The 13,147-nt window shown below is 45.0% G+C and overlaps 1 protein-coding gene across 4 annotated transcripts in view; it reads right to left on the bottom strand.

Moving 5' to 3' along the window:
- Nucleotides 1-10,074, bottom strand: part of CSMD2 (CUB and Sushi multiple domains 2) — a 492,929-nt gene extending 482,855 nt beyond the window's left edge. For 3 of the 4 annotated variants that reach the window (XM_082233177.1, XM_082233182.1, XM_082233183.1), the window contains exon 1: nucleotides 9,664-10,073. In XM_082233177.1, coding sequence (XP_082089303.1) covers nucleotides 9,664-9,820 — 157 coding nt within the window. In that variant the 5' untranslated portion in view covers nucleotides 9,821-10,073. Of the gene's footprint in view, nucleotides 1-9,663 lie in introns of all 4 variants that reach the window. The other variant, XM_082233181.1, reaches the window with a different exon arrangement.
- Nucleotides 10,075-13,147: the final 3,073 nt, after the last annotated feature.

Here is a 13,147-nt window from a genome sequence, read left to right as displayed (position 1 = left end):
TAGGACACTGCACCCACAACTTTATTACAGATTAAGTGAACTAATTCATAGTATAAGCAAGGAGTAGGAATAAAATAAAATCACAACACCAAAGGAGCAGAAATGTTCATTAGTTCTAGCACAAGATGGCTCTAGTAAGTGAGCCTAGTCACATGCAGACCATATGAAACTGTCTCATACGTTCCCCATCACTCAAAATGTATTTTCTTTTTTTCTTTTTTTGGATTCCAAAAGTATTTCTGTCTCTTTTACCAAGTCAGAACATTGGCCCATCCCAGTATGGTGTACCAGTGGTAGCTTTGAAAGATTTCAGGCAGAGGTCTTTCACAGTGGTCAATCAGTCGTGTTTTTCTTATCAGCCATTTTGAATATTCTTTTTTTTAAAAAATGAAGCAATAATAATTGATTGTAATCAGCTGATACTTTTAATGGGAGATACCAAGGAATCTCTTACTTTCAAAGTAGCTGCTTTACCAACTGAATTATGGCCCATTTTTAAACACAGACACAAACAAAAAAACCAGGGTCACCTATTAGGTCTTAGGGAATCTCTTTCCTGTCCCAACATACCACCCACAATTTCCTCATAAGGGGACTATTTGGGGATGACCTCTACTGGAATGAGCACTCATCTTTCCTAGCCTGGTCATTGTTTAGTCGTTTAGTTGTGTCCAACTCTTTGTGACCCCATGGACGAGAGCATGCCAGGCACTCCTGTCTTCCACTGCCTCCCGCAGTTCGGTAAATCTCATGCTGGTAGCTTTGAGAACACTGTCCAACCATCTCATCCTCTGTCGCCCCTTCTCCTTGTGCCCTCAATCTTTCCCAACATCAGGGTCTTTTCCAGGGAGTCTTCTCTTCTCATGAGGTGGCCAAAGTATTGGAGCCTCAGTTTCAGGATCTGTCCTTCCAGTGAGCATTCAGGGCTGATTTCCTGGTCATACCAGTCCCTAAATCCATCCAGGCCTGAGGGGGCCCTTGGCCAAAGGCACTCTGGTGAAACACCTCCTAAGCTAATTTGGTGGTAGCAATAGCTTAGCGGCCATTTTAATCTCTCACAGTGTCCTGGAAGCTGCGTGCTGATGCTGGAGTGCTCTGAAGTCTTAGAAACTGTGGTCAGCAATCAGGTTCCCTCAGCAAACAGTTTTGAGAATGGAGTCTTCACCAACCTGGCACCCTCCAGATGTTTGGGACAACAGCTCATCAATTATATTGGCCAGGGCTGGTGGGAGTTCTACTCCAAAACATCTGGAGGGCACATGGTTGGCAAAGCCTGGAATAAGAAATGGAAGGCCAGGGCTGCAACCCCACCCAATCCAAACAGCTGCTGCCAGATCCTATTGCCACAAGCACCACAGCCTTTTTTTCGACCATAACATCCTTCTGGACCGTCTTGAGGGGCTGGGAGCTGGGGCACTGTTATACAGTGGTTCCGCTCCTTCCTCCTGGGCCGTGTTCAGAAAGTGGTGGGGGGGGGAATGAGTGTTCAGACCCCTGGGCCCTCACTTGTGGGGTGCCTCAGGGTTCTGTCCTCTCCCCCATGCTTTTCAACATCTACATGAAGCCGCTGGGAGAGATCATCAGGGGATTTGGGCTGGGTGTTCATCAGTATGCGGATGATACCCAGCTCTACCTCTCTTTCAAATCAGAACCAGTGAAGGCAATGAAGGCTGTGTGAGTGCCTGGAGGCGGTTGGAGGTTGGATGGCGGCTAACAGATTGAGGTTGAATCCTGACAAGACAGAAGTACTGTTTTTGGGGGACAGGAGGCGGGCAGGTGTGGAGGATTCCCTGGTCCTGAATGGGGTAACTGTGCCCCTGAAGGACCAGGTGTGCGGCCTGGGAGTCATTTTGGACTCACAGCTGTCCATGGAGGCACAGGTCAAATCTGTATCCAGGGCAGCTGTTTACCAGCTCCATCTGGTATGCAGGCTGAGACCCTATCTGCCTGCGGACTGTCTCGCCAGAGTGGTGCATGCTCTGGTTATCTCCTGCTTGGATTACTGCAATGCGCTCTACGTGGGGCTACCTTTGAAGGTGACCCGGAAACTACAACTAATCCAGAATGCGGCAGCTAGACTGGTGACTGGGAGCGGCCGCAGAGACAACATAACACCGGTCTTGAAAGACCTACATTGGCTCCCAGTATGTTTCCGAGCACAATTCAAAGTGTTGGTGCTGACCTTTAAAGCCCTAAATGGCCTTGGTCCAGTATATCTGAAGGAGCGTCTCCACCCCCATTGTTCTACCCGGACACTGAGGTCCAGCACCGAGGGCCTTCTGGCAGTTCCCTCACTGCAAGAAGCCAAGTTACAGGGAACCAGGCAGAGGTCCTTTTCGGTAGTGGCGCCTTCCCTGTGGAACACCCTCCCACCAGATGTCAAAGAGAACAACTACCAGGCTTTTAGAAGACATCTGAAGGCAGCCCTGTTTCGGGAAGCTTTTAATGTTTGATGTATTATAGTATTTTAATATTCTTTTGGAAGCCGCCCAGAGTGGCTGGGGAAGCCCAGCCAGATGGGCGGGGTATAAATAATAAATTCTTATTCTTATTCTTATTCTTATTCTTTTCTTTTATTACATCCACCTCTGGGTGGGCAGTGAGGAGATAATGGAGGTGCACTGACAGGGACCTGCAGTAGCTGACCCCTACCCTTGAGAAAAGAGCAGGTGGTGGGAAGGAGAGCAAAAGGAAAGGAAGATTCCAGATGAAAGGGGAAACACATTTCATACCAGAATCTTCAAAGCCAAGATGGGTGACTTAAGAGCACCCGCTGATATAGTGGGAATGTAAGATGCCTGGTGGAATGGTGATAATCAATGCAATGCAGTTATCTCTGGATATAAAATCTCTACATAAAAGAGAGTAGGTCATGCCGGCAATCGTGTTGCCCTATATGTCAAAGAGGACACCGAGCACAATAAATCAGAAACCTGAGGAAGAAATCAAATCACAAAATCACTGCTGGTAGAAATACCAGGTTAAAAAAGGAAATATATTTACACTGACTACTTTCAGAAGGTACCTTGGCTATTTATATGAAGCTCCTGCAGCCAATAGGAAGCTGTGTAAGCTGTGTTGGATGTTCGGGTTCCAAAGAACTTTCACAAACCAGAACACTCACTTCTGGGTTTGCGGCGTTTGGGAGCCAAAACGTTCGACTTGCAAGGCGTTTGGGAACCAAGGCATGATTGTACCAAGGTTTCCCACTTTCATTTGAAGCTGAAGATTAGACTTGATTACAGGCAACACCAACTCCAAGTCCAGCTTTTAAGGCCTCTAAGCATCATAAAATCTCTTGCAGTAGTTTGTTTATATCAGCGGTTCCCAGTTAGGGGTCTGGGGACCAGTGGGGGTCCCTGGCAGGGGATGGTGCCAGAGGGGTCCCCAGCACTATCCCCTGCCTTGGACTCACTTACCTTGTTAATTGCACAGTGAAAGCCTTCCACAGATCATCCTGCCACTGCTCATGAACAGCGCCTGCTTGCTGGCAGGGGAAAAACTTGTGAAAGAGTTGTTGGATGGCAAGTGAGCTGGGATTGGGAGCAAACCTATGGTGCAGTTTCTTAAGACTCACTCTTGTGATTGCAGGGGTGGGGGAAGAGATTGCAAACAGCTCACTTGCATATCGTAAAAAAAAAAAATGTAACTGATTCCTTCCCCTTGCTCTCTACTTTTTAACTGAAAAGAACTTTAATTGCTTTCAACAACTATCAAGCTTTGAGCACTCTACCAGTACTTGTAGGTAGGGTTTTCATTGAATCTTGCCTCATGAGTTTGGGCTTCACGTTCCCAACAGGGGAAATAGCTAAGCAAATTGCCACAATGACTAGCACAACAGCTCACCCTCTGATGATTTAGTTTAGTGCTCGGGCTGGGTGACACTTTCGTTTCAACATCGTGATATATCAGCAGCTAAATGCTGGTATATGCTGATATATCATAATGACTGGAATTTATTTCGGCTGCTTCTTCCTCCCCTAGGGCAGGCCTTCCTTAGGGAAGGAAGCAGCAGCAGAAAAACATGGCCCAGCCCTACACAGTGAGCGAGTCCTGACGCCTCTCAAGGCTCACGTGTGAGTTGAGGAGCACTGGGGCTTTGCTGAACTGCTCAGCTGGGGGATGGAAGAGGCCTCAGAATTGTAGAGCTGGAAGGAATCCTGAGGATCATCTAGTCCAAAACTGTGTATTGCAGGAATATGCAGCTGTCCCATATGGGGACTGAACCTGCAACCTTAGCATTATCAGCACAACACTCTAACCAACTGAGCAATGCAGGCTGGGTTATATTCTTATATTTATGGTATGTTTCTATTAGCCTTTCAGTTTGTTGGACAATTTAAATTTTGTTATGTCTTCTAATTTTTAGTGAAATATTTTGCATAAACTTCCTGATGTCGTGAGCCACTTTGAGCAGACTAATAATAATAATACGAACATTACAAAATTCCAGCTGTTTTCTACCCAGTTTTCAGCAATATTTTATCAAGCCCTGATGAAGCCATCACTTACAACTTGAAGGTGCAAGATCCCTCAGTTAGCAGAACCATATGTTTCTAAAGTTTTGCTAAGATGTACCATCTTAGATTACAAGTAAGGAATAGCATGTCTGAATATTCTTTCATATAAAAAGACTTCTGCATATAGAATACTTGCAAGTTAGGGACACAGGAAGGTAAACGGCGTTTCTGTGCGCTGCTCTGGTTCGCCAGAAGCAGTTTAGTCATGCTGACCTCATGACCCAGAAGCTGTACGCCAGCTCCCTCAGCCAATAAAGCGAGATGAGCGCCGCAACCCCAGAGTTGGTCACGACTGGACCTAATGGTTTACCTTGGTTTACAACCATAATCCATTCTGGAGGTCCGTTTGTAAACCAAAACAGGTTGTAACCCAAGGCGTGCTTTCACCAATGGGGCCTCCAATTTTTTTGCTCATAATCCAAAAAAATGGGTTGTAATCCAAAAAAAGTTTGCAAACCAGGACACACACTTCAGGGTCTGATGTGTTTGCGAACCAAAACATATGCAAATCAGACTGTTTGCAAACCAAGGTACCACTGTATACTTAAAATCCTTTGCTTTTTAGGGACCACCCCACATTTTCTTCAGAAAACTGCTTTGCTCAGGTAACTACCATAGAGTTATCAAAATTTTCAAAAGTATGGGGTCTGTGGCTTAGCTTTTGAAAAACAGTAATTAGCTAATTGGGAACCACTGGTTTATATAATCAGCTGATCAGAGAGGACACAATCATCATGGTCTAATCTTGTGCCATCAGAATGGATGTATTTTAAAATGTTCATAAATATTAATTGACCTCTTTTAATATGACAAAATCTGCATTGGTTAGCATATTGATCTATCTCCAAATCACATCTCTTATTTGCTTAAAATTGCTGCTCTAAACTGAGAGAGTGTGCCACATTTTGGCCAGATACAAGTAAATGAAAGGCGGTAAGCTTATCGAATGCCAAAAGATCAAGAAGTGTATTTTTTTTTTAAAAAAAAAATGTTTTTAAAAAATTCAACAACACAAAAACAGGTAACACAAAAGAAAGACAACAGAGAATCAAATGAAAACTACAATTAAACACACACATGCACAGGCACACACATACAAAGAACAAATTTGGCTGTTTCATTGTCATTCCCTTTGCACTTGATGTCCAGGCCAAATGCCTCACCACCACCCCATAGTTGGTCCTGCTTGCTTATATTCAATGTGCTGTTAAACTATCAAGCAGTTGTTAAAACTGAAACAACAGGACCTGCGATCAGGATCTCTGGAAATTCTGGTCTCATCACCAACTGTGTTGTGACCAAATGATGATTTAGACAACTGGTAAGAAAGATGACTACTACACCCCTAATTATTCAGGAGCTCTTTTCTTGACTCCTCCTTTCTACTTCAGATTTATCCCTGAATCATGTAAATAATTTGTTTCAATCATGCATGGATCTAAGATGTATCAGACTAGAGACACGTTTCCCCAATCAGTCAGCTCTCTCATATCCCTTATGCACAGATTGAAACCAGCATATTATTTGCATAATTTGATAAAAACAAAAACAAAATACCCACTTCAAAGCCACAACACACGACAACGGTCTGTATGGGGAAAGCAGAATTCATGAGTAACGGCTGAAAAAAATTATGATGAGACTAACAAAGTACCCACCATCATTGTTTACTTGTATCCTGCTTTTCCATGGTAAACCACGCTCAAAGTGGCTCACAGCATCAGGAAGTTTATGTAAGATATTTCATTAACAATTAGAAGACATAACAAAATTTAAAATGGTCCTACAATCTGAAAGGCTAATAGAAACATGTAAGAATACAATCCAGCCTGGATAGCTCAGTTGGTTAGAGTGCGGTGCTGATAATGCTAAAGTTGCAGGTTCAATCCCCGTATGGGACAGCTCATATTCCTGCAATTACGCGGGGTTGGACTTGATGATCCTTAGGGTTCCTTCCAGCTCTGCAATTCTATGGTGGTATATTAGGCATTAGGGGCTTCTGGAAGAATTACATTAGGCAGGTTTTCCTCACCCTTTCAACCAGGTCCTGGTCTGCAGGTTACCCAGAGTCACCTTGCTGGCCACTGTGAGAATAGGATGCTAGACTAGATGTGCCACTGGCCCAATACATCTGCCTTGGTTTGAGAAGTAAATCTTTCCATACCTGCATATCCCAAAGTTCAGTTACTCCATTCCTCTGTAGCATGACCAAGTAGTAGAATCCAGGAAGTGACCTTTATAGAAACTAGTAACATTCCCACCACCCTGAAGTGCTGAATGTATATGGTGGGAGAGCATGGCCCCATGCTTTTGAAGTCCACAAAGCCATATGCAACTCACCAGCCTTTTCAGGTATCCTTGGGTTGAGAGAGGTAGTCTGGTGCAACGGACAGAATGTTTGGATAAGAACCATCAAGATTTGGGTTCAAATCCATACTCAGGTATGAAACTCCCTGGGTGACTCTGGTTGAGTTGCTATACTCTCAGTCTAGCCTACTTCAAAGGGTTGTTGTGATATCAGGGTAAGTTAATAAATGCAGTTTCCTGTGGACTAAAACCTGTCAGAAGCAGTTCAGCAATGAAATATGTTATCATTGGAAGCAGTGGATTAATTTCTCCCTGTATTGATTTGCAAGTAAAGACACAAGTAAATTAGGTATAGAATATCCTGTTTTAGAGCAGAGTATTAGGTTAAAATGAAAAATTTCAACCCCCCAAAAACCTGTCCCTTCTTACAGCTTGTTACTGTATTTTTTCCCCCTTAAATGCTTTATTCCAAAATATCTTTATGCAAAAGAAGCAAGCTATTTTGACAGACAATCCAAATCAGAAGTAACCTTACATAGAATAAGCTATCTATGCATCTCAGGATTTGGCTGTACTCATGATCACCTCCAGCCATCAACATCTGCAGAGAGAATTGGTGTATTTGCCCCTTTTTGTAATTCTCATTTACAAAACTCCAAAAGCAATTCAAAATATTGACAGGTTTCAATAATTAGAAGAAGGTTAGTGCAACACTAGTAAGATGGGTGGGTTTAGATACACAACTGAATTTATACATTTAATACAGGCTACAACGACTTCCTGGTAGTTTTATTCACACAACTGTAGTGCCACACTTTGGGCACTCCTGGTCATTACTCTCTAATAAAGCACCTTTTTCTATGGAAAAAGAACCAGGTAGATGTCAAACCACTGAGGTTCCAATTTTGCTCCATTATAGTGCCTAATCCTTTGACTAACCAGCCAGCATCACACCGCAGCCTTGAAAAATGCCAACAGTTTGATGGCAACAGTAACATCTGTGCAACAAAGGAGCAAGGAAGCAAGCATGAAATAATCACTGCATTCATTTATATATCTATTTAGGCAGTAATAACTTGTTCCCTTGGGGAAGGAATATCATTTTTCTTCCTAAAATCTAGATTAGGTATTTTTTCTTTTTTAAAAAACCAGACAGGTGGATTCAATAGGTGTGGATTTAAGGAACCCAACTGAAACTCACTGAAGTCCACGGAGACCATGGACTGAGGAGGTGGCAGGAGAGCATAAGGGAGAACCAAGAGATAGTAGTACAGACTGTACCTCTGGACACAATCCAAAGTATTGTTTGACTTCAAAGCAAGCATCCATTTATAAATAAATTAAAAAGGCACATGAATAGGCAAAATTGGGAACATCAAGTGATCACAGAAGTTAAAACTGGAAATAGCCAGTGCGAAGAAACAATGGAGATCAAGGGAGGAGAATAGTAGACCCATATGACAATCCATCAGCCATGGCTAACCAGTGTCCCACTTGTAGGATAAACCAGATCTGACTGCTTTCTTCCCTTTCACCATCACAGACCCACAAAGGTTTTGCAAAGAAGAAAAAGCGCCTGCAGCAAGTGAAAAGCAATATTCTACCCGTACCCAGTTAGTTGACTCTCTCCACACCCCCTCCATCTCAACCCCCATCCATATACGACTTTCCAAAAGATACTCAGACAAACAGTTAATTGTCAGCCAATGTCCTCTTGGAGAGACTCTCCCTATGGAAAGACCTCGGTGCTGAATTTCAATTACAACCACAAAGTTGACCAACCATATAAACCTATCCACAGAGCAATCCTACACTGTAATTTTTTTTTCTTTCTGCAGAAGTAATTCTCATTATGTTCAGTGGAGTTTACACCCTTGTAATGTATGTTTAGGATTGTGGCCCACCACTTTAAAAAGTAGGGTGGGGGGAGAGAAGGGAGGAATACCTTCATGATTCTGGTAGGGAAGAGTGCCAAAAGCAGCCATCTATGAAGACATCCTCATTATTCCAGACAGTAACAGAAATTTTAGGAAAGCCCTCTTAGGGAAGAAAACTGACCACCACTTCTTCCTTCCCTCAATCCCACTCCATCAAGAAATGAAACTTCAGCAATAGATTTCTTTGCTTGGTTTCTGCAGCAAGGGCACTTGCAGGAGAAGCAGTCAGGGGCGAGGATGGAAAAGGGGGGCATTTGTGATATCAGACTACTCTTTTACCCCTTCTGGTAGACTGGTTATCAAAAATGCCAGGGCCAAAATAGGAAGGAGCCCATCCTTAACCCTTCTGTCCTTATAATGTGGGGAGAAGAGGTGTGATGTGTCACACAGTGGTTCTATCATCATTCAAGAACTACAGGTTTACAGACACAACATTTGGCGAGGGATCATCAAGAGGGGTGGCGGGTGGAAAAAGCCATGAAACATGTTCAATTTCCCACCTTGATGGAGCTATCACCCTGCTTTGCAAGGGGGGGGGGTGTTGTAGGCTTATTTGACATTCTGAAAAGAGGAGTTGCCCATTTCCGTCCCATCTCACGCACCCACCCACCCCCAAAAGCAAATCTCCCTTGGAACAGCATTGCTCTCACAACCAGATCCCTGCAAACTTTAACATCCTGCTGTAAAAACAACAACTGCAAAGCAGAGATCCTAGGAAGGCTTTCCTTAAGCACAGAGATTACCCCCCCCTCCGCCCCGACACACACAGCCGAAAAATGCATGAGAATTTAGGTGGCTCCATGGACTGGGGGAACCCCCAGCCTCAGCCCAAAATCACCCGCCACCCACACCTCGAAAGGTCTTCCCAAACTTAGCCACCCTCCTCTGGCCCCACTTACCGGCGGCTGATGTTGCCAAAACCCCCACCGAAAGCAGAAGAATCCGGCTCCAGTAGCTCACCTCCACCGTCATGAGAGCAAAAATCCCCAATTTTCCCCAATTCCGTTTAAAGCTGCAGTGGCATGCCGGCTTGTCCCAACCGAAAGAGGGTTGCATGTCAAAGAGGGGTTGGGGGGTTGATTTGCTTGGAGGAGGAGGGAAGACGGGGAGGAGGAGGAGGTGGAAGAGGAGGAAAGGGGGGGGAGAAGAGAGAGATGGGTGATTGGTTTGAAATTTTCGTCTTAACCCCCCCTTCCTTTGCTCAATGGGATAATTAGGATAGGAGGAAAGGGAGGCTTCTTTTAAAGGGGGGGTCAGGATGGCGCTTATTTAATCTTATATACATATATACATACATATATATTTGCTCATAAAGAAAAAAAAGATCCGAACGCACAGAGATCTTTTTTTCTCTCTCCTCCCAGCTGCTGCAGCTGGGCTAAACCAACTCACACCGTAGCTTGGGGAGAGAACTGGCTATCTCTTTCTCTCTCCCCCTTTTCCACCCTCCCTTCTCTTCTTCCTCGGTCTTTTTTTAATTTTTTTTATGCCTACCTTGGATCAAGCTTTTCAGGATTAACAGCTGAAGCTCCCCAGGGAATTATTCTTTTAAGTTCCAGGTGATTAATCACCGCTACATCGCTGGGGATTTTGTTTTAATGGTCTCTTACCTTTAAAACAAACACTAAATACTGGGGGTTGGGAAGATTGAGGAGGGGGACTCAAGTCTGGATGGGCCGCTGAAAGGTTCGTTAACTTCCCAGCGCTTTCCGCATCGTGCGGGGAAGGAAAACCCTCCAATCCACCTTGCATTAGCTTGATTTGATGAGAATAAAATTCCCTGCAAAATCTCTTCCTCATCACCACCTTTAAGAAGAAAGGGGGGCGCCGGGGAAGCGTGCCAGTTTCACGCCACCATTTCTTCCAGGGAACAATCCACAGACCCTTGAGTTGAATTGACAAGGTTCAAGCCCTGCATTGATGGGAAGGTGGGGAGACAATCGCCCCTTTCGCTCAGGAGGGCGAGGGCGAGATGTCTGCATTTGTAAACCATTTGTAGGATGTTGCAAGAGCTAGCGAGGGTTTACAAGGTAATTCTCTCCCCCCCCCCGCAACAAAGAATCGGAGCCTTCCCCCCCCCCCCCGCGCCTCTTTCGCAGGCGACTTTGCCTCTGTCTGCTCTTGGAAGGGCTTTGAGTGGGACGGAAAGGGGATTCAGAAATCTCGGCCATTACCCTGCCGAGTACTCCTTAAATGACGCTGGGCTCGGGTACTAGTGTCCTTTTGCAGAGAGGAGAACGGCTTGCTGGGGAAGGAGGAGAGGAGGTTCCCCCCCTCAGATGGCGCACCTATGCAATGCAAAAGGGCGAACATAAAGGAAATTAAAGAAACAGTGGGGGGCTTGATTAGCTTTCGGCGGAGGCTGGAAATGGTCAGGCTGTCAATTCCCCCCACACTCCAAAAGCTTCCGGATTCGTTCCAAAAGGCATATCTCTCTCTCTCTCTCTCTCTCTCTCTCTCACACACACACACACACACACACACACACACACACACACGGCTTTTCCATTGACCATTTCGACCCCCGTGTCCCCTCTCCGACAACAGATAAGGGGGGGGGGACACCCTCTTATTTATCTGAGAAGTGTACTGGTGCTGTGGGGAGTAATATTACATCATATTCAAAAATTCAAACCAGGAGAAAGAACATGAATGAGAAATTGTGTAGTATATGCGCGCGCGGAGATTCGGGTGGGAAACGCGCTTGAGGTGCAAAGATGCCTCTCCAGACAATGCGCCAGCGAGAATCAAGGCAAACAACAAGGTCTCGCTTGCAATACTGTACTATGCACACTTTTTTCCCCCTTAAGTAACACTTAACTCAGTGCAGCTTACTCCTGAGTAAACGCGTGGCTGCAGTGCAGCCCTCTGTATGCTCGAGGAAGTAAATGCCAGCAAAAATCAAAGGAGCGATTACTTCCGAGGAAGCATGTATTCTGCACACGTTCTAGGCTTGCAAGCCGATTGCATTAAATGTAAAAGTTACCTCGCTTTGTTTGGGATTGGAGGGCAAGGACTGTTTCCCAGAGAGAGTAACTGTCCCTTCTTCTGTTACAAAGACCTGACTGGTTTCAACTAGAAGTTGGGTATTTCAGGTCACTGGTCACACACAGTTTGCTCCTCCTCAAGCAGAAGTTCAGCAGGAATCCTCACTATTGACTTCCAGGTGTCTCTTGAAGACCTCTTTGTGATGACAGGCCTTCTGCAGCTGTTTAAACTTTCTTGACTAGCCAATCATTTAAATGGATTTCTAACCCCTTACCTGGGAGTAAGCACCACTGAATGCAATAGAGCTTGCTTCTGAGCAGACATGGCTAGGTCTGAACATAAGAACAATCTGCTGGACTAAACAAAATACCCATCTAATCCAGGATTTTGTTCTTACAATGGCCAACCTCTGAGAAGTCCACAAGCAGGACCTGACCACTATTCTCTTTCCAGGAAATAGCTTTCAGTTTGCCTTGGACATAGAACATAGCCATTGTAGCCAGTATGTATTATTGTGCTGTAAGTAAGCAATTTTGCCCTGGACCGATCCATTTGCCACTGTTTTGAAGCTTAGGCGGCCAGAAAGTTTGTGTGTGAATGGAACTGCTGTCTTGAGCTTTTTGCCTATCAGTCCATTACCTTCCACCAGGCTCTGCTCCTAATGACTTAGGTGCCTTCAGTGGACTCCATTCCCTAATCTCTAAGACACCACCCCTGAACTCCCAAGCCCCACCTTCTATCTCAAGGTCTGAACCTCAGGACAAGAACCCGCCATATGGTGAAGTTCCCACTTTTGGCCCTTACACCCAGCTTTCCATCATCCACAAATATGATTTTCCTGCCTCCCTTCTACATGCAAGGAAGCAATAGCATAGTGTGGGTTGCCAGTGCCCGGGGCCACATGAAGGGGGTGGAAGGGAGGGGAACAGATGGAGGAGGGGTGTGCCTCCAACTTTGTAATGGCCTCTGTGTCACCCAGGAGATCGCAGCTGCAGAGATAAGAAAAGAAGAGTTGCTCTCTTGTCTGCAGAGGTCACTTCCTGGTTCTCATTAGAGAAGCCATTTCCAAAAGAGCCCAGTGACAGAAGAGCACAGTTGTATTGAGGCAGCAATGGGTGTTGAAATTTTGCACCCCTAAGAATTTCCCACCTGGGGTAACTGCCCCTGTGTCCCCCCCCCATGCTACACCACTGCAAGGAAGGGAGATAAGAACCGTATCTTTCATGTTTAATTACAATACACATACATACATACATACATACATACGTACATACGTACAGTACAACCACATCTTACACACATTTAACTTGCACAATTTCAACCACACCCTGTTGAAGGCCAGCTGGCTGAAATTCTGCAAGTTAAATGCAAGCAAGGCAGGGGAGCTTAAAAGCT

The sequence above is a fragment of the Podarcis vaucheri genome, assembly GCF_965113315.1.
Source record: "Podarcis vaucheri genome assembly, chromosome: 7".
NCBI lineage: Eukaryota > Metazoa > Chordata > Lepidosauria > Squamata > Lacertidae > Podarcis > Podarcis vaucheri.
This window is presented reverse-complemented; position numbering and strand designations above follow the sequence as displayed.